A 21,207-nucleotide genomic window follows, 5' to 3' on the forward strand; every position below is an offset into this window, starting at 1 on the left:
GACCTGGGTTCAGTCCCTGGACAGCGGATCCTGTATCCTGCAACTAAATATCCCGAGGGCCACAGCAAAGATCGAAGACCCTGAGTGTCATGACTAAGACTTGGTATAGGCAAATAAATATTTTTTTTTTTTTTTACGAAAAGAGAACAAAATGAGGATTTTAAAAAATCAATAGATTTTTAAAAATGAAGACAGATGATCACAATGACACATATCCCATCTCACATACTATTTTTAGATGATTTTATCATGCCTCCATTGAGGGGTGGAGATTTTATTTATTTATGTATTTATTTTTGGCTGTGCTGGGTCTTCATTGCAGTGCTTTTCTTTAGTGGCGAGTAGGGGCTACGCTCTAGCTGCAGTGCATGGACTTTTCTTGGCCGTGGCTTTTCTTATTGCGAAGCACGGGCTCTAGGGCTTGTGGGCTTCAGCAGTTGTGGCCTGTGAACTCAGTATTTGTGGTTCCCAGGCTCTAGAGCACGGCTCACTAGTTGTGGCACACGGGTTTCGTTGCTCTGCAGCATGTGGGATCTTCCCAGACCAGGGGGTCGAACCTGTATCCTCTGCATTTGCAGGCAGATTCTTACCCACTGGACCACCATCCGGGGAAGCCCGAGGGCTGGAGATGTATGTCCTCTCCCCTTCATGACTGTTCTGACCAATAGAGTCGAGCTGTGTCATTTTAGACCCTATTCATAAGAGGCGATGAAGCTTCTACCTCCCTCTCTCTTCTTTGCAAGCCCGTCCTGGGAACCCAGCGACCATGCTGGGAGGAAGCCCAGGCCATACATAGGTGTTCTAGCCAAGCATCAGCCAGCGTCAGTCCATACCTGGGAGAGAATAAGTCTTCAGATGGATTCTCCTCTCCAGCCTCCGAGCTACCCCGCCTTGCACCAGGTGGGTCAGAGGAGGGACTTCCCCATGAAGGTCTGTCCAAAGTGAAGATTTGTGAGCAAAGTAAATGTGTTGTTTGGGCCTTAGGTTTGGGGATGGTTTGTTACATAGCAATAGGGAACTGAAAAGAAGTCCTGGAGGTAAAACACGTTTGATTTCCCCTGTGAAATGCAAAGGGGATTCTCTGATGGCTCAGACGGTAAAGAATCTGCCTGCAATGCAGGTTCAATCCCTGGGTCGGGAAGATCCCCTGGAGAAGGGAATGGCAACCCCTTCCAGTATTTTTGCCTGGAGAATTCCATGGACAGAAGAAAGGTAAAATCTCCTGTACCCATCCCCCAGGAATGTTGGTGAAATAATCACGGGATGACACAGGCAAAATAGTTTCGGCTGCTCTACAGCTAACATAGCTCCCTTCTGGTACTGTTCCAATGCAAGCAATCATATTTGTTTTCTGGTTATAGCAGTTCTGTGTGGTCATTGTAGAAAATTCAGAGAAGTGAGAATTAAAATAGTTGATGGAAATGGTTGGACTCCTAGCGTTTACAACAGTTAATAATTTGATCCTGGGCTTCTCTGGTGGCTCAGTGGTAAAGAATCCACCTGCCAATGCAGGAGACATGGGTCTGACCCCTGGTCTGGGACGATCCCACATGCCATGGAGCAACTAAGCCGGTGCACCATAGCTACTGAGCCTGTGCCCTAGAGCCTGGAAGCTGAAACCACTGAGTCCATGGGCCACAACTCCTGAAGCCCTCGCACACTATAGCCTGTGCTCCACAGCAAGGGACGTCACCGCAGCGAGAAGCCGGAGCACCACAGTTAGCGAGTAGCCGCCACTTGCCACAACTACACAACTAGAGAAAAGCCCACGAATCGACGAAGGGCGAGCACAGCTGATCAATAAATATAATTATTTTTAAAAATAATAATTTGGCCCCTTTCTCTTTTTTTTTCCTGTGCATAGAAATGTATTTTACAAAATATGGGTCATATTTGCACAGTACTTTTGATGTGTGTGTGTGTGTGTTAGTAGCTTAGTCGTGTCCGACTCTTTGTGACCCCATGGACTATAATCCACCAGGCTCCTCTGCCCATGGGGATTCTCCAGGCAAGAATACTGGAGTGGGTTGCTATGCCCTCCTCCTCCAGGGGATCTTTGTGAACCAGGGATCAAAACTGTGTCTCTTATGTCTCCTGCATCGGCAAGAAGGGTCTTTACCACTAGTGCCACCTGCGAAGCCCGATAGGGATGTTAAAAAGATTTTATTTGATCACTTTATTTAAAAACTTAATTTTTCCCTAATTAAAAAAATATATATGTATGGGGCTTCCCAGTAGGGATGTCGAAAAGGTTCTCTTTGATCACTTTATTTAAAAATTTAATATTTTCCCTAGTTTATATATATATATATATATATATATATATATATATATTCAGGAAGATCCCTGGAGGAGAGCATGGCAACTCACTTCAGTATTCTTGCCCACAGCCAGAGGAGCCTGGTGGGCTACAGTCCATGGGGTGGCAAAGAGTCAGACAGGACTGAAGGAATAAGCACACAGGCCTCTCCAGATGCTCAGAATCCCTGCCAGGACTCCCTTGGGCCCTACACACCCCAGTGCCAAAGGCTGGTCCTGGATCTCAGGTGCCCACAGCCAGCAGTGGGGACAGGCCCTGGGCAGCAGCCCCCAGGCAGTCAGAACAAAGTCAGGGCAGAGTCAGAACAGAGTCCTCAGGGGCAGAGCGGTGTTTACAAGATTTTTCTCAAGGCTTGGCTGACGTAACAGCCATCCACATCAGCCTTCCTTGGGGAGTGACGATTCTTTTTTTTTAACCGTGGTGTTAAAATGCTGACTTATTGCTTTATTTTCAAGCTTCTTTTTTACTTTCTTGCATCTCACAGGAAAAGTCAGAGTCCCCAAAGTGGCGCTGGTGTCTTACCACAAGAGAGCCAGGAGTCCGTCTCGGCCTGCTTGCCTGGTTTTTTTTTTTTTTTTTCCTGTTTGCTTATTTGTTTTTAGTATTTTTAGTATGTTTTGGAAACATGTCTTTAGAGTGAGTGTTTAAAAGTCAGCTCGCCCTTCCCCGCGCTCCCTGAGGGCGCCTCCCTCTCCCAGACCTCGCGACCAGTGGCGGCGGGGATGCCACCCGCAGTCCTGGGGGCGCGCGGGTGTCACTCGGGGGCGCTCAGCTCCCCCACCCCCAGTCTGTCACCGGCCACGAGCGCCGGCAGTCGGGGCACTTCTAGGGGACGAGAAAGGAACCGCCAAAACGGTAGTGAAACTTTCGCCCGCTGCCGTTCCCAGAGGACCCCAGGGCCCCCGGGTCCCCGGGAGCGGGCGGAAAGCTCAGGGTTGATCCGAGGGTCCGCGCTCCATCCCTGGAAGCGCTCGGCCGGTCGACATCCCCGGGACAGGCGGGCACCTGTGGCCTCCGGGGCGGGCGGTCCCCGAGCCACAGCTCCTCCTTAAAGCCGCGGCTCCGCCCCGCCTGCCCACGGTTCCACCCAACCGCCGGGTCCCCGCCGTCTCGGCAAAGTGTCGCAGAGTCGCCAGCCGCCCAGGAACGCGCTGTCCGCCCAGTCCCTGAGTCTCCGGATCCACCGAGGCCATGGCCAGCGAGGAGCTGGCGAGCAAGCTGCAGCGACGACTGCAGTGGGAGGAAGGCGACAGCGGGCTCCAGCCCGCGCCCGGAGCCGCCCCAGACCCCGAGCCCCAGCCGCAGCCGCCCGCCTGGGCGCCCACCGCCAGAGCCGACGCCGAGCTGAGCGCGCAGCTGAACCGACGGCTGGACATCAACGAGGGCGCGGCGCGGCCCCGACGCTGCAAGGTCTTCCACCCCTACTCAGAGTTCCCGGAGTTCAGCCGCCGCCTCATCAAGGACCTGGAGAGCATGTTCAAACTGTGAGCGCTCCGCGCCTTGCGCCCCCGGGACCCAGGGACCCGAAGCCCCAGAGGGAGGGGTCAGTGGCGCTGGGTCGGTCTCTCAGAACCCCAGGCCCCGTTTGGGGTAGGACGGAGGGGGCCAATGCAGCGGTTTCTTTATCATTTAACCCTAACGCCCCCAAGATCCCGCACGCCCCGAGCGATCCCGGCGCGGTGGTGCTGGGTGATCCAGCCGGGCTGGGACACAGAGGGCAGGAGCTGCGGTTCTCCCTGACCCAGCTCAGAAGTTCGGCTCGGGCAACCCAGCCCGAGTCCTGGGCTCAGGGGTCCAGACGGCGGGTCCCGCCCCCTCCGTCGCCTGGCTCGGAGATTTTGCCCAGCGCGCAACTTCTAGGAAACCGAGACGCGCTGCGCCTCACCTGCCAACTTCATCTCCCGAGGGAGAAATTAGCCTTCTTTGTCCTTTATCTTTTAAAAACAAAGGAGTAAACTTATCCTTGGCTGCCGCGCGGGGTTTGATGTACCCGCGGAGACAGAGAACTGGGGGTTTGTTCAACTCTTCGCAGAAGATCAGTACGTTCCGGGAGCGAGCGCGTTTGGGGAGCCTCCTGGGGGTGTCGCCTTGGCCGTGTTCCCCCTTCTTGCCTCTTGGGCAGGAGGCGCCCGTCGGAGCCGGACACGGCAGCTGGCAACTGGTCCGGCGGGGGCTCATTCCGGTCGTGCCCCTCGGGGGAGCCCCAACCCCGGGCGATGGAGGCAGCGTTGTCTGGCGGCCTGAACTAGTAGTCGGCCTTGTAGTCTGGCAGCTCCATGGGCCTCAGTTTCTTCATCTGGAGAGTGGGGAGAAAAAAATCATCCTGCCTTTTAAGGCCAGAAAGTATTTTGCACACCATAAGCTCCCAACTGAGCTATTAATATTTGTTGGAGAATTGCGCCAAAACCGGGAAATGCCTGGGGGGACCGGAGGCCGCCGGCCAGGTCTTGCTTGGGGCGTTTTAAAAAGCGCTTGGAATGTGTTTGTCCTACCCGCGGAGGTTCTATTTAAAGGCGCTGTGGCCGGCGCTGTGTGGCGGGAGCCTGAGCCCCTTCCTGAGGCCGGACTGTGACCAGCTCCAGCCTTGGCACCGAGGTCGGCAGATTGGTACCCGGAGCCACCGCGTCTCCTCGGCTTCCTCGACACCCTAATTTCCCGGTCCCTCGCTTCCAGGCTTTGTTCTCTGGAGTTAACACCTACTAAGTCGCTTCAGTCATGTCCGACTCTGTGCGACCCCATAGACGGCAGCCCACCAGGCTCCCCGGTCCCTGGGATTCTCCAGGCAAGAACACTGGAGTGGGTTGCCATTTCCTTCTCCAATGCAGGAAAGTGAAAAGTGAAAGTGAAGGCGCTCAGTCGTGTCCGGCTCTTAGCGACCCCATGGACTGCAGCGCACCAGGCTCCTCGGTCCATGGGATTTTCCAGGCAAGAGTACTGGAGTGGGGTGCCATTGCCTTCTCCGGGAGTTAACACCTGGTGGGTCCAATTTGGGCTATTAAGGAGCCCTGGGGATTCCCAGGTGGCGCTAGTGGTAAAGAAGGCATAGAAAAAAGAAAAGAAGTGAAGTGGCTCTGTCCGACTCTTTGCGACCCCATAGACTGTAGCCTACCAGGCTCCTCCATCCATAGGATTTTCCAGGCAAAATTTCTGGAGTGGGTTGCCATTTCCTTCTCCAGGAAAGAAGACATAAGATATGCGGTCTGATCCTGGCGGGGAAGATCTCTGGAGGAGGGCATGGCAACCCACTCCAGTATTCTTGCCAGGAGAATCCCATGGACAGAGGAGCCTGGTGGACTTCGGTCCCTAGGATCACACAGAGTCAGAGACGACTGAAGCGACTTAGCACAGCAAGGGAACCTGAGTCGAGGCAGAAGACTGTGACTGGGGCAGAGACTGAAAAGTGCATGGTTTGTCAGCACCCCTTTGACTTATTTGGGGGTATGCCTTTCCTGGCATACTATTCCCCGACTGACTGCTCCCAGGGCCCAGCAGTCCCTCCCAGTCCAGGTGGCTTTAGAGAGGGCATCACAGGGACTGTCATCTTCCTCTTGCTCGGGGGTCATTCAGATTTCTTTCATTTATTTATTTTTATTATTATTATGTTTTTTCTGTAGAACAGTCTTTGAAAGGCTGTCTGTTTGTTGGCTGCCTAAGAGTAATAAAGGACGTCGACACAATCATGGTTGGATGGCATCGCCGACTCAATGGACATGAGTTTGAGCAAACTCTGGGAGTTGGTGATGGCCAGGGAGGCCTGGCTCGCTGCAGTCCATGGGGTGGCAAAGAGTTGGACTGAACTGAACACAATCAGAGGGGCTTGGGAGATCAAGCAAGGTGGCACCGATGAGGAAACAGATGCTGAAGAAGGTCAAGCTAACGTGCAGGCAGTGTGTGCTCTAGGGGCCTGAAGAGCTGGCAGCCTAGTCAAGTGTGGGACTTCATTGTCCAGAGCTACTGTGTCAGTCACAAGTCTAGATGGGGTTTTCTGCCACTTGCAACCAAAACTGGCAGAGACGGAAAGGGCATTAATGGGCTCAGGAAGTTAAGAAAAAAGGGCTGGTATCAGGTATGGCTGTATCTGGGAGCTCAAATGATGCCCTCAGAGGTTCATGTCTTTTTCTGAAGCCAGCTTCCTCTCTGTGTGGTCCCCATTCTCAGGTGGCTTATCCCTGGTGGTTGCAGTGTGGCCACAGCAGCTCCAGTAAGTCCAGTGGGAAGGGTAACCATAGCAAAGGCCTTATTGTGTGTGTGTCTTTTGTAGCTTTACTATTGTTTCTGGTTGGCTCTGAATCTATTGCTGCGGCCAGAGGAATTCATTGCTCTGATTGGCCGGGCCTGAGCCATGTGCCCCACCCCTGTGGTGACTGGCAGAGGGCTTGGCAGTGGGACTCTTACTGAGGAAGCCAGTGTGTGCACTGTGGTAAAATCACCACCTTCCCGTGAGGGCCGGGTAGCTGCTGTGACTGCCAGGAGCAGGGACCATTGGGAGAATCATGCTTTCCCTGATGGTGGTTTGGAAAGACCCTTCCCTCCCCTGCCAAATCTAGTGCTGTGCTGTGCTTAAGTCGCTTCAGTCGTGTCCGACTCTGCAACCCTATGGACTGTAGTCCTCCAGGCTCCTCTCTCCATGGGATTCTCCAGGCCAGAATACTGGAGTGGGTTGTCATGCCCTTCTCCAGGGGATCTTCCCTACCCAGGGATTGAACCCAGGTCTCCTGCACTGGCAGGTGGGTTCTTTACCGCTAGCATCATTTGGGAAACCCCGCTTAAATCTAGTATCAAGACCAAATTATCCATTTTGAGTTTGGAGAAGGTACAGACAGAGCCCCCCCACCCCACCCATTCCAGGGTCATTTGCTGTGATTGTGGGCAAGTTGCTTAACCACATCTCGCTCTTCATCTGTAAAATGCGGGCAGCTGTTTCTTTCAAGGTTTTTTTAAATTGAATTTTTTAAAATTTATTTTTGGCTGTGCTGGGTCTTCGCTGGTGCACAGGCTTTTCTCTAGTTGGCGGTGCCTGAACTTTTCCCCGCCATGGCTTCTCTTGTTGTGGAGCCCTGGCTCTAGGGCATCAGGCCTTCAGTAGTTTGGGCTCCCAGAATCCAGAGCCCAGGCTTAGCAGTTCTGGCTCACCGGCTTAGTTGCCACATGTGGGATCTTCCCAGATCGGGGATAGAGCCCACGTCTCCTGCATTGGCAGGCAGGTTCTTTTCCACTGAGCCCCCAGGAAAGCACTCTTTCAAGGGTTTAGTGAGAACTGAGTGAGAGGAGTGGGTGACGAGCACCAAGTCAGCCTGAGACATGAAACAGGGGCATTCTGCTGAGAGCCGTTCCCCAGCTTCGGCTCCAAGCCCCATGTCCGTGTCCGAAACCCTCCCCACCCTGCTACCCACACCAGCACAAACCAGGGACTCCTTGGCCCTGGCCCCCGTGAGCGTCCACCTGAGCGTGATGGGGTCCCCCACTTGGGGGTTCCTGCCCAGTTTTCTCCCCTGGGAGGCAGCTGAAATCTTGCTCCCCCCACCCCACCAGGGTCAGGAGCTCCCAGCCTGGGAGAGTTTGTCACCTGGACCCCTCTGACTCAGCTCTGCCCTTCAGTCCTCATCCCCCTCCTACCCGGGAAGGCTGCTGTGGGGCCTGGCATCTGGGGATTTGCCACCTGCTGGCCTGGCACTGCCACCTTCCTGTAGGTGCCCTTTGCAGTTGATGAGGTCCTTGATCCCAGCTTTGCTCACAGCTCAGCCCAGCTTTCCTGCTGACCCTCCTTCATGTTTCCCTCTTCCTGCTGTCCTACATGACTTTAAAAAAAAAAAAACAAAACTGCATGACTTAAAAAAAAAAACTACATCTAGGTGAGTCCTCTTGAAAACCTCATTTTTGCTCACAGCCCCCTTCACATCTAGTCACTCCTGCACTGAACCTTTTCTGCAGCTGCTTTCTGAGGGCTGGGCAAGGAAAGCACTTCGTGGGGGTCTTCCAGGTACCTATGCCTCCCAGGCATGCCCACCCCTCCCCGACCCTCCCCCTGCCCTGTGAGTGTGTTGCTATGGCGTCACCTTATCCAGCCAGCAGCTGGTAATTGCCACCTGTCTGCTCCACCTGAAGCGTACCTCGTTGTTGTTGGTTTTCAGCCACTAAGTCACGTCTGACTCTTTGTGACCCCGTGGACTAAAGCAGGCCAGGCCTCCCTGTCCTCCACTATCTCCTGGAGCTTACTCAAACTCGTGTCCATTGAGTCAGTGATGCCATCCAACCATCTCATGCTCTTTCGTCCCCTTCTCCTCCCACCTTCAATCTTGCCCAGCATCAGGGTCTTCTCCAGTGAGTCGGCTCTTTGCATTAGGTGGCCAAAGTACTGGAGCTTCAGCTTCAGCATCAGACCTTCCAATGAATATTCAGGATTGCTTTCCTTTAGGATTGACTGGTTGGATCTCCTTGCAGTCCAAGGGACTCTCAAGAGTCTTCTCTAGCACCACAGTTTGAAAGCATCAGTTCTTTGGCACTCACCCTTCTTTGTGGTCCAACTCTCACATCCGTACGTGACTACTGGAAAAACACCTCTTCCTCCCTTTTTCTACTTCCTTTGCTTTTTATGCTTAAACTGAAAAAAAATCGTGTGAAAAATCTCAAAGAACACATAACACATTAACTTGTTTTCCGAGCTTTCCATATTTTATCCATTGCAGAAGCAGTGTTGTGAGACTGTTAAGAACATGAACTTGGATCCAGGCTCCCTGGGTTCAAACCTGACTCTACCACTTGCTACTTCAAAGGTTACTTTAGGCAGGTTGCCGGAAGGCTCTGTGCCTCAGTTTCCCTTTCTGTCAGGTGGGGATAGAATGGCACCTGGCTTGTGAGATTATTGTGGGAATTAAATGAATTCATGTATGTGAAGCAGTTAGTGCAATGCTTGGCCCATGGTGAGGCCAGTAGGTTTGAGTCACTAATTTTCACAGCTGTAATTTGGGTGGATATGCAGATTCTGTGTTGTCCGTTTTGTTAAACAGTTTGCAAACACTTTGCAATGGCTGCTTTATCCTTTGAAGCTGATATCTCTTGCAGCTTGAGCTGTGGAGTACGGACACGGAGTGTAGATGTGCGTGGCCACTTGCTGTCTTATCGGTCCCTCTGGGACTGCACCCAGGGGGTTTGTTGAAGGGATGAGTGGATGTGAGTCCTAAGGCTGCTGTGGTAAGGACCTCAAGCTGGTGCCTTAAAACAAGAGAGATGTGTTTTCTCCCCATTCCGGCAGTTGGAAAACGAAGTCACGGTGTCAGCTGGGCCATGCTCCCTCTACAGGCTCTGGGGAAGAACGCTTTCATGCCTCTCCTAGCTTCTGGTGGTTGCCAACAATCCTTGGCATCCTGGGCTTATAGACACGTTACTCTAGTCTCTGCCTTGATAGCCGCGTGACATTCTCCCTGTGTGTTGTCTTCATGTGGCCTTCTTGTGTAGACACCTGTCATTGGATTTAGGGCTCATCTGAATCCAGTGATTTCATCATTTTTTTTTTTTTTGGTTGTGCTGGTCTTCGTTGCTTTGGCCAGGCTTTCTCTCGTTGTGGCGAGCGGTTCGCAGGCTCCTGATTGCCGTGGCTTCTCTTGGTGCAGAGCTCAGGCTCTAGTTGTGACTCCCAGGAGTTATGGCCATGCTCAGGGACGTGGGGGATCTTTGTTCCCCAACCAAGGATCAAACCCTCACCCCTGCAGTTGAAGTGCGGAGTCCTAACCATTGGACCGCCAGGGAATTCCACAGTATGGCTTCATCCTAATTCAATTTATCATGTCTGCAAAGATCCTATTTGCATAGAGGTCACATTCTGCAGGTCTGGGTGGCTGTGAATTTCGAGGGGACCCCCTTCAGCTCATTACTGAGGGCGGGGCAGAGGTGTCCAGTTGCTGTGCACCATGACTGTCGTCTTGGCCTCCTGGGAGAGTGCAGCAGTGGGGAGGCCCTTCCAAGGAGCCCTCACGCCAGCGTCTTAACCACGTTCGGCTATTTAGGTGATTTAGGAATGTCTGAGAGGTAACCCAAGCCAGAATGATTCCTGCCCCAACAGAAGGGGGATCAGATGGAGTTGCCATCTAACTGCAAAAAAAAACAAACAAAATCAGCAGAAAGCCCCTACTTGTGCCTGGAGTGCACTTACTTTCAGCAAGAATTTCATTTCTAATCAGTCTCTAGATCCAGACTGTGATGTCGCCTTTGAGTTCACCCAGAACCGGACTTGACCGGATCAGAGTATGCCCATTCTTTTTGTCTGGGACTCTACTCACATAGACATTGCAAAACGTGCTTTGATCTCTTAAATACTATTTAAAAGTATTTTGCCTAGGGATTTCTTACATTTTCAAGGTTTTAAAAACCGCTGGATTCTTGCCAGCCTGTGAACACAGTGGATCCTTGGAGTGGGGGTCATTTGTCTTTATGTTCTTGGGACCTGGTGTGTTGTAGAAGAGAGAGCATTTTCTAATGAGTGTGGGAAGCCAGAGGCATCACCAGCCCGGCCAGAAAAAGTTCCCCTTCCATCTCCAAGCGTGTTACTGGATAGCCTGGGCCCAGAGAATAGTGGCCTGATTTTAAAACGAAGAGGGAGAGGGCCCCGAAGAAACTGACTCTACAGTATGTGTCCAGGGCTGTAATAGGAGCTGGTGGAGCGGTCAAGGTTAGACAGGAAATTTTAATTACCCTGCGCTTATCCAGAGGCCCCGTTCAAAGGGAGGTAATGAGGGCAACCACTTCGAGGCAGGACCCAAATACAGCATCTTAAAATGCAGCTGTGGTGTTTTTGTAGCATACTAAAAGCTTGTGTTTCAATTCCCCACAGAGAGGGTGGGGAGAGGAGCGTTTGGCTATGGGAAAGTTGTCTTTTTATTCGGAATCCGAAACGATGATGTCATGGACGCCCTGCCAGCACCCGACTCCTGTCACCACTGAACTCCAGAAAGGTGGAGGCTGTCCTGGAATTCTTCATTTCTCGTCTCCCCCGTCCCCAGTTGCTTTTTCTCCTCTCTAGATTTTTCTCTGACGAGAGGAGGAAGAGATGTGGAGATGGAGGGCTGGGAATTTGCCAAAGAGGTGAAGGGAGCCGAGTTAAGGAGGTTTGCTAGGGAATGGGGAGGGGAGGCAGCCCACCCACTCTTATCTGTATCTTTCAAGTGAATTGCCTTCTACGCAGAGAACAGTTGGTGGAAATAACCGGACATTAAGTGTTTCTTTTTCCTCCCATAGAGAAAGGCAAGGGCTTCTGACTCTCCTGATTGTGTCTTCGGTGCAACGTGATCCACATTAGAGTTGAAATTCCCTCACCTGCCCTGGATTATGCACGTTTGGCTGTTCTGGTTGAAGGTGAGGCAGGAGAACTCAGGGCTTGTCTGAATTCCTGGCGAGTGGTCAGCCAGAACCCAGCCAGGTCGGCTTCTGTTTGAGGCTTTGGTCTCTGGCAGAAAGATGCTGTAACTGGGAATTATTTCTCACAGGGGTTTAAGCACTGGTTTTCTTTGCCCTGCTTGGGTGATGTGGGAGGAGCTGGAAGGAGGTGGCACGATTTCTGGCGGTTTCATCTTTGCAGAGAGCTTCCTTCTTTCTATTCCTTGCTCCTCACCTCCTCTCTTGGGGACATCTCCTCCACCCTCCTCATTACAGAGCATCCTGTTTCGTGAGAATTCGAGTGACTTATTCAAATTCTACATGAGGCAAAAATAAAAAGTCTTTTTCCCTTTCTCCCTTGCAAAATTAATTAAGTGCCTGGTGTCAAAGCTTCAGGGCTTCCCCGATGGCTCAGCAGTAAAAGAATCTGCCTGCAATAAAGAAATCTGCCTGCCAATGCAGGAGACTCGGGTTCGAGCCCTAGATCGGGAAGACGCCCTGGAGGAGGAAATGGCAACCCACTCAAGTATTCTTGTCTGGGAAATCCCATGGAGAGAGAGGACCTGGTGGGCTACAGTCCATAGGGTCACAAAGAGTCGGACACAACTGAGTGACTGAGCACGCTCAACGCTTTAAGGTCCAGGGGACTTTAACTGTATTTACACTCTTAGCCCTACAACACCTCCCTGCCCCAGTCTAACTAGTGAATACCTTTCTAGTCTAACTAGGGAATGCCTTCCTCCACTGGATTTGGGGAGTTTGGTGGACATGGGCTACTTCATGCGTGGTTTTACAGTACAGCTGACCTAGGGAGTCTCTCAGGATGTGTTGCATGAATCAGATCTTCGGAGCTAGTGGGTCCCAGGCCTGTCTTCTTGGGCAGAGATAGTCAGTGGAGGAGCCCAGCCCTCACGCTGGATTTTTGCATAGCTCGCTATTAGCTGCCTGCTTCACGGATAGCTGTGTATCACATGCACTCTAGCAGGCTCACTCGTGCCTAGAGGCATGCTCACTCACACTGTCTCACACACAGCGTTGGCCTCATCATAGAGTCCTCCTGGAACAAACCTCTGCCTTCCCCCCTGCTTCTGTGTCCCCTGAGTGTTGGTGACTGAAGGGCACCCTGGTGCTAAGTCTCAGATGCTCCTTGGAAGGCCTGTGTACAGGGGGACCTGAGTTACTGAAATGTGGACTGTGCCATTCTGTAGTCCCGACCTGTACTCAGTGGCCCCAAGACGCAGACCTGAGGCTCACTGGTAAATCCCTCCTAGGTTCCCAGGCTGCCTGGACCTTCTGTGACCCCTCCCTCAGTGCTCCCACCCCTGGGCTCCCATGGCCAGCACTGTCTGTGCGTTTGCTGATGCCTGCTCCTGTGGAGTGGTAATAATGGTGATAATGATGAATCTCTTTCTCACCTCCTGTCATGACCTATTCATTCATTCAGCTTTCTCATTCATTCAGTGAAGCACATGCCAGGTACTGGGGTTGCACAGATTGATCTGGAGGGGTTTCTGCCCTTGAGACACTCAACAAACTTTGAACAGTGGGATGGATTGACCACAATACTGCTTGACAGGGAAGGATTCAAATTCCAGGAAAGCCGTCCACCACTCATGTACACTGAACTCATGTACAAGACACCCCGTGTAGCCTAGCAGACCCTGGGGGATGCTGCATTCAGGAGGGCGGTCGTGGTCTTTCTGGACACACCCAGGGAGGAGCAGCCAGCCAGGACTGGGAAGGGATTCAGGCCCTTGATGGATCTAAGGCCTCTTGGAGCCAGAGGATGGGGGCTGAGAGCTTGAAGTCTGGTGGGGACCTCCTCGACCTTAGGGGGCAGAAGGTGGGCAATGAAGCTGCAGTGAAAGATACAGTGTAGAGAAGAAAGAACTTTCTCATGGTTGGAGTTGTGGAGCGATGGAAGGAATGATCTCAAAGGTGGTAAGCCCCTTTGTCGGGAGTTCCAATGGAAGATGGGTGGTCTGTCTTCATGGAGTGAGAGGTTTGCAGTAGGAAAGGGTTGGAAAGTTCTTGGGAGGCTGGGGGATGGGCTAGATGACCTTCAAGGTTCCTTCTGGGCCAGGGTTGGGCCAGCTTGGTCTGTAAAGGGGCAGGTGGTGAATATATTTGACCTTGTGGGGTCCCTAGAGCCACTCGGCCACTGTGATAGACAGTAGCTGCAGAGAGTACGTCCGGGAACCTAAACTCACCAGCATGGCCGCATCCAGAGAAAACCTGGTGAGTGGGGTTTGCCTGCAGGCCGTGGTGTGCCGGGCCCTGTTGAAGGCAGCTGTTTTGGAAACTTCTGAATCCTGAGCCCTGTCTCTGTTGGTCTTGTTCATCCCTTCCTTCATTTCTTGGCCTTTCTACCTGTCTGTGGCCCGGGGTTCACTGGCTGGGGCAGACCTCAAGCCCCCAGGGGAAAAGGAGCCAGAAGTGGACGTGGACGGTAGAGTGAGCCTGGAACCAGGGACCCAGAGTCACTTCTGGAAGATTGTTGCTGGAGCAGGAGCAACAGGTCTGTCTGCTTCTCTCGCCAACTCAGAGGACCGGGCAGCTGGGAGCCCTCGAAAGGGCTGCCTTGGTGTTCCTTCCCCTGAGAGGTGGCCGAGGGTGTGTTTGAGCCGGGCTGTGGTTGGGGAGGACTTAGGGACTTCCCTAGTGGTCCAGTGATTAGGACTCTGCGCTTCCACTGCGGGCGGCACAGGTTCGATCCCTGGTCAGGGAACCAAGATCCCACAAGCTGAATGGTACAGCTTAAAAAAGAGAGAGAGAGAGCTTAAAAACTGCAGATGAAAAGGAAAGTGAGAGCTAACTTGGTTGCAGAGAGCTGCACCAGGGGCCTTGGGTGTCTGCCTCCTTGAGCCCCATGGTTACAGGAGGCATTCTTCACCTCAGGTTTTCAGACCAGCACCCCCCACCCCCCGCCTGCTCCTTTATTATCTTTATCATCTCTGATTTCTTCTTTTAGGAGGTCTCCAGGTGGAGAGGTGGGAGTGCCTGGGGCCAGCGCCCTCTTTGGTGGGCGTCTCCTTACACTAATGGCTCTTGCGCCCTTTGGAAGTGTGGCCGTCTGATGTTGTCTTGCTGCTGGCCCTTCTCTGTGGGGAGGCCTTTGTGCAAGTCGTGGGTGGGTCGCTGTGTGTGTCCGCGGGTGTCCAGACCTGGTCTTGCTTTCTTTCAGTCTCAGCCTGACGGCTCTGTGTGTTGCTAAATGAAAGTCAATTCTTTGATTTTTGGAAGTGAGGGCTAGGTGGTCTGTCCCCGCACAAGGCTGCCTCTAGTTGACAATACATCCTCGCACTCTGCCAGCTTGGGTCAGGTTTGCAGGAAGTTCAGGACTTAGAAACTCTCACGTGCCCAAGGCTGGCCCTGCCGCCCCTTCCTGGTCAGAATGGCAAGGGACCCCAGGGCTGTGATTGATCCCAGCCTTGGGGCATCAGCTCCCGGGGATCCCCTGGCCCCACCTGGCAGTGCTCCCTGAACACTGTGCCTGGGATGGTGGACCCTGGTCATCTGTCCTCTACCGACAAGGTCTGGCTGATGAAAAGCCCAACTCTGCGCCCTCAGGGACCTGGTGAACTCCGTCCCGGCTTGGAGAGGTGCTGGCCCTGATCCTGGGCAGCTCTGTCCGTCTTGGCCTCGGTGACAGGGTCTCTGTCTCCTCCCTAAATGACGCATGCTCCCCGCTCCCTTTCCTACAAGAGCCAACTGTAGGAAGTCCACACTCTGATTGATTCCTCTCCATCAGAGCCACTGCTAGCAGAGCGCCTGCTGCTCTGTGCAGCACTGTTCTTAGCGTTTATACATCGTCAGCACGAGGAGCTGGGTGCTCTCAGCATCCCTCATTTTACAGATGGGGAAACCGAGGTGCAGAGGAACTAGATGGCTTGCCCAGCATGACACTTGTGCACATGGTGGGGCTGGGGTTTGAACTCAGGTGGCCCGTGTTCTTGTCCCCCTGTGCCACCAAATCTCAACCATCCTTTTTTTTTTTTTTTTTTTTTAAATAATTTGTTTTTGGCTGTTCTGGGTCTTCATTGCTTCCCAGGTAGCCTTAGTGGTAAAGAATCTGCCTGCCAGTGCAGGCAACACAGAGATGCGGGTTCAATCCCTGGATTGAGAAGACCCCCTGGAGCAGGGTCTTCCTTGCTCTGCTTGGGCTTTCTCTAGCGGTGGTGAGCAGGGGCTATTCTTCGTTGCTGCGTGCAAGCTGCTCGTTGCGGTGGCTTCTCTTGTTGCGGCGCACAGGCTCTAGGCGTCAGGGCTTCAGTAGTTGTGGGGCACTGGCTTAGTTGCTCTGCAGCATGTGTGATCTTCCTGGACCAGGAATAGAACCCATGTCCCCTGCTTTGGCAGGTGGATTCTTTACCACTTTGGCAGATTGGATTGGGGCTTCCCTGGTGGCTCAGCTGGTAAAAATAATCCACCTGCAATGTGGGAGACCTGGGTTTGATCCCTGGGTTGATAAGATCCCCTGGAGAAAGGAGCATCTTACCCACTCCAGTATTCTGGCCCGGAGAATTCCATGGACTGTTATGGTCCACCGGGTGGCAAAGAGTTGGACACGACTGAGCGACTTTCACATCACTTCACTTCTTCACCACTGGACCACGAGGGAAGCCCTCAGCCATCCTCGACACCCTTCCCTGCACAGCCAGGCAGGGCCCTGGGTGGCAGGCTGCCCGACCTCCAGGACTCGAGACACCACCCACTCCCAGCCCGGGGCTGCTACCTCCTATGTGGCCTCCCCTGATCCATCCTACATGTCAGAGCCCAGATCTCATTACCTTGCTTCCCTTTTGAGAAGCCCTATGGGGTGGGGACAGCCCACAACATTCAGTGGCTCCCTATTGCCCATGGGACACAGTCCAGACTTCTCACGATGACCCTTAAGGCCAGTCACGGCTGGCTACTGCATTCTCTTTCGCTGGTCGCCCCAGCCGGGTCCCCCTCCCACTGGGCTGTTGGTCCCACAGCTGCCAACCTCCCCCACCCCCCATCCACCAGCCCCCATCTCCAATCTGTTACTATTGATTCTTAGGAGGCTCCCCTCGCCCTCCATAGTGTTTATCCTGGTAAAGCAGGCTTGACTTTTTTTTTTTTTTTTTTTCCGGCTCTTTGTTCCAGGGCATAGGCTCCTCTCTAGTTGAGGGTCACGGACTCAGTAGCTGCGCACCAGGTGGGATCTTAGTTCCCGTACCAGGAACCACCAGGGAAGTCCCCAGCCCTTCCTGGCTGAGCATGGCTAACTTCTTTCTCCAGTCCCCAGGGCTGGACCCCAGGCCACAGGCAGGGCGGGGGAGCCGTAACCTCTGTAGAGAGATCTGAGCTCTGTTCTGGAGCGGTCCCGAGGCCCTAAATACGGCCCAAGGGGAGCTTCCCAGCCCCCGGGGATGTCAGGAGTGGGAGCCTTCCGTGTGGTGGTGCAGGGTCCTCTGGCAGTGCCACCAACTGCAGGCCACGTGGGCTCAGACGGGCCTGTAAGTGAGACGTGGAACAAGGAAAGTGACCACCTTCTCAGGTTGTCCCCGAGATCGCGTGACCACTCGGTGTGCAGTGGCAGCCTTAATTAGGTCACTCCTAGGTTGCAGCCTCAGGTTCTTTCCACTGAGGGAGCTGCAGGTCTGGGCCCCCAGCTGGGCTGCTGGATTTAAGGTGGTGCCAACCAGAGAGAGGGGTTGGGGGAGGAGCCGCCGCCTGGGAAGTGGTGGGTGGAGGTGGAGGCTCTGAGGACCCAGAGGTTGCAAGCCTGGGTGTCTTCCTTTCTGTTCGGAGGGACTGCTGAGTCGCCCACAGTCCACTTCCTCTAGGCCTGTGGTCCCTGGCCTCCCCCTCCCTCAGGGTCTCCGCCTGGCCATGTCCCTCCCTGACTCGAGCACTTGAGAGTCAAGGGGGTTTGCATCACTGCCAGGGCTGCCCCAAGCCTGACCAGGTCCGGATGTAGAAACTCCTAGTTGTTTGGGGTCACCCGTCCCCCAAGATCCACAGGGCTCCTGGGAATTCCCAGGACAACTAGGTTTCCAGGGTTGGGTCCAGTTTCCCAGCCCATCAGGGCTTTTACGGAAGCTGTTGGGAGCCAACGGCTTCCCTGGTGGCTCAGCTGGTAAAGAATCACCTGCAATGTGGGAGACCTGGGTTCCATCCCTGGGTTGGGAAGATCCCGTGGACAAGGAAAAGGCTACCCACTCCATACTACGGTCTGAAGAATTCCATGAACTATAGTCCATGGGGCCGCTCAGACACGAGCAACTTTCGATTTTTTTCACTTTTTTGGGAACCAAGGGGAGGCGCCCCATTGTTACAGCAAAGAACCTACCCTGCTCATTTCCACACCCCGCTGATCAGGAGTGCCCTTGTGGCCTCCACGGCCTCCATCAGGGAGTGTTCACGACAGGCATCCCCTGGGACACCCTTTCTTCTCACCCTCCTTTCTGGATGAATGGAGGTGACTCTCAATTCCCAGACCCACTTCCTCTGTTCGTGTTCCCACACTGAGTCCCCAGCCGCCTGTACTTACCCAAACCCAGCAAAGGTGCTCCAATTTCAAAAGGGCCAAAGGGAGACCCCAGGATTACGGTCTTTCTGTTAATGAGACATTTCTCTTAATGAGCTAAAACTTAAAAAAAAAAGGGGGGGTGTGGGGGCGGAGAGGCCTTGCTGATGAGCTGAGAGCTTATCTGCCTTCCTGTGATCTTGGCGAGAAGGGAGTCACTCTGGGGCAAAACCCAGACAAAACCCAAACCAAGGACACACAGCCCAGGACGTCCCTGGGACCTTGAACCAGGGATGTTTGACACCAGAAGCACACTCCTATCTCCTGCCATCCTCCGCCCTCCTCAGGAGGAGCCCACCCGGGATCTCCTGCCATCCTCCGCCTTCCTCAGGAGGAGCCCACCCGGGATCTCCTGCCATCCTCCGCCTTCCTCAGGAGGAGCCCACTCGGGATCTCCTGCCATCCTCCGCCTTCCTCAGGAGGAGCCCACCCGGGCTCCCATGGACCCAGCTGTGCCCTGTTCCATTTGCCAGGTCAGAAGCTTTCCAGGGCTCATCCCTCCCTACCCCGTCACTCGTGGCCAGAGGGTTCTTGGCACCTGGACCCTGCATGTGGCTGAAGCACTTTGCACTCCTGACCTGTTAACTGGTGTCACTGGCACGTTCCTCTCGGGGCTGGGGTGGGGGGTGGTCATGCGGGGCCTGGCTTGGGGTGCTGGCATCAGTGAGAGAATTTGCGTATAGCTGGAGCCTCCCAATTTGAAGCCTTTTGCAGCCTGAGAGCGCGGGCTGGGGGAAGCCCAGCTCACCCTCGGTTCCCTCTCCGTTTGAATCCATGTTGAGGGTCCCTGGTGGGGGCAGTGCTCTCCCACTGCAGGCATTTGGGACAAAGCAGGTTTCCCTGCTTCTCTCAACACCCTAAGTAGCAGCAGCCTGACTCTGCGTCCACTCCGCTGTCTTGCGGGGCCCTGAGCTCATGGTGGGGGCTCTGTAGGGGTGGGGGTGGCCCCTTAGCTCTGCCATGCCACCATCGTTTTCATTATAAGCTTCCAGACACCGAGTATGGACCTTCGGGGGGCTAGTCTCCTGCAGCCTGTAGAGGTGCTGCTGCTGTGGTTGTTCAGTCACTTAGCTGTGTCCGACTCTGTGACCCACGGACGGCAACATGCTGGGCTCCTCTGTCCTCTGCTGTCTCCCGGAATTTGCTCAAACTCATGTCCATCGAGCGCTATCTAACCATCTCCTCCAGTGGCAGAGGATGAGATGGTAAATGTGCTGGCCTCTTTCCAGAAGAAGCAGGGTATCAGCCAGAGGTGCATCCCCACAGCACAGGCTGTGCACAGGAGAGGGGAGGCTGGTGCGCACCTGACCCAGAACCACTGCCACCTCACCTTCGCCCTCCCCACATCTCTCCACCGTGGGTGATGTGTGTTCCCCCAGCCACCTTAGTCTGCTCACTCCATGATCACCCACCTCTCCCCACCCCCCATCCATCCTGCACATCAAGCTAAGAGCTCTTTTCTGAAACACCTATCTGATGTCGCATCTCTGCTTCACACTCTTTGGGGGTTGCCCCCATTCCCCCTTAGGAAGACACAGCTTTCCCAGATTGCCTGTGGGACCAGACCCCCTGCCCACTTCTGAGACATCCCATCCCCTGTGGACTTCGCTGGGGACTGGGGCTCCCTCCCAGGGCTCTGCAGCCTTGCTGCTGTCAGACCCAGCTCTGCCCAAGCTCCAGCAGTATCACAGCTCAGCCGTCTGTACCTCTGCCTTCCCTCTGGGACTGGTCTCTGTGTTTTCTTTCATCTCTGGAGAGGCCCCAGGTAGATCTGAGCCAGATGGTGACTGAGTGAATGGAGGTGGTCCTGCAAAGGCAGCCGGGAGCAGCCTGATTGGAAATCAGACTCTGGGCTCAGGCTTTTGTGCTTAATTCCTCAGAGTCCCCCTTCCTCAGAGCCTGCAGACTCCTGATTTACCTTGCAGTGGTAACACACTTAGAGACAGGGTTTCTCAGTCTGCAGTGAATCAGGAGGGAGAGGGGGAAGGGGCAGATAATTTGAGAGCCGGGGCTACTGCAAGAAAGACAGGAAACCAGGACCTCAGAGAAGGGGCAGGCAGGGAGGCCTGGAGGAGGAACCCAGTCCTGTGACCTGGGGCAACTAACTCCTTGGAAAAGACCCTGATGCTGCGAAAGACTGAAGGCGGGAGGAGAAGGGGACGACAGAGGACAAGATGGTTGGATTGCATCACCAACTCAATCGACATGAATTTAAGTAAACTCCGGAAGTTGGTGATGGACAGGGAGGCCTGGCGTGCTGCAGTCCATGGGATTGCAAAGAGTCGGACACGACTGAGTGACTGAACTGAACTGATCTGGGGGAGGGGGCTGAGCTCATCTGGGTAGACACTGTTGGGACACCCACAGGCCCTGGGAAAGGCCATATGCTTCGGGCATGGTCTGGTACAGTGCCCTTCTCCTACCTGAAAGAGCCTGGGCAGCAGGGGGGACCTCGTGAAAACGCAGGTTCTGATTTAGCAGGTCTGGAGAGGGACAAGAAATTCTGCATCTTAGACAATCCTGGGCCACTGGTCCGGGGACCATACTTTGAGTGGCCAGAGCCTGACTGTCTGAAGAGGCAGCACGTGATTCCCGTACCAGGACTTTCTGGGGGAAAGCTGGGTGTTTCGAGCTCCTGGTGCCCTGAGGCCTAGGCACCCCTCCCCCAACATTAAGAGTAAGGCATTTTCTGGGGCGCTGCCATTTCCTGAGAACCCTCTACCCTCTGGGGATCCCCAGGGTGGTTTCTGATGGCCGAGCCCCAGGCAGACAAAGGCTGGCCCGCTTCTTTCTTCCTTGATAGCAGGATTATTCTGGGGAGGTGAAACCCAAGAAAACCCAGGGGCTCTGCACAGTGGAGCCCAGAGAGCAAGCCATTCACGGACTAGCACTAGGTGGATGCTGGAAACTGGCCCCTGTCCCCTTGCCTCTCTCCCTTGCTGGCAGGGCCTTTGGCAGGGTG

At 54.0% G+C, this 21,207-nt stretch overlaps 1 protein-coding gene across 1 annotated transcript in view; it reads left to right on the top strand.

Annotated features, from left to right (window-relative positions):
* Positions 1 to 3,434: 3,434 nt before the first annotated feature.
* EFHD1 (EF-hand domain family member D1) overlaps positions 3,435 to 21,207 on the top strand; it is a 44,071-nt gene continuing 26,298 nt past the window's right edge. Inside the window, exon 1 of the mRNA NM_001075832.1 lies at positions 3,435 to 3,804. Within this exon, the coding sequence (NP_001069300.1) occupies positions 3,512 to 3,804 (293 nt within the window). The 5' untranslated portion in view covers positions 3,435 to 3,511. The remainder of the gene's footprint in view (positions 3,805 to 21,207) is intronic.

Source organism: Bos taurus, chromosome 3 (assembly GCF_002263795.3).
Source record: "Bos taurus isolate L1 Dominette 01449 registration number 42190680 breed Hereford chromosome 3, ARS-UCD2.0, whole genome shotgun sequence".
In the NCBI taxonomy this organism is placed as follows: domain Eukaryota; kingdom Metazoa; phylum Chordata; class Mammalia; order Artiodactyla; family Bovidae; genus Bos; species Bos taurus.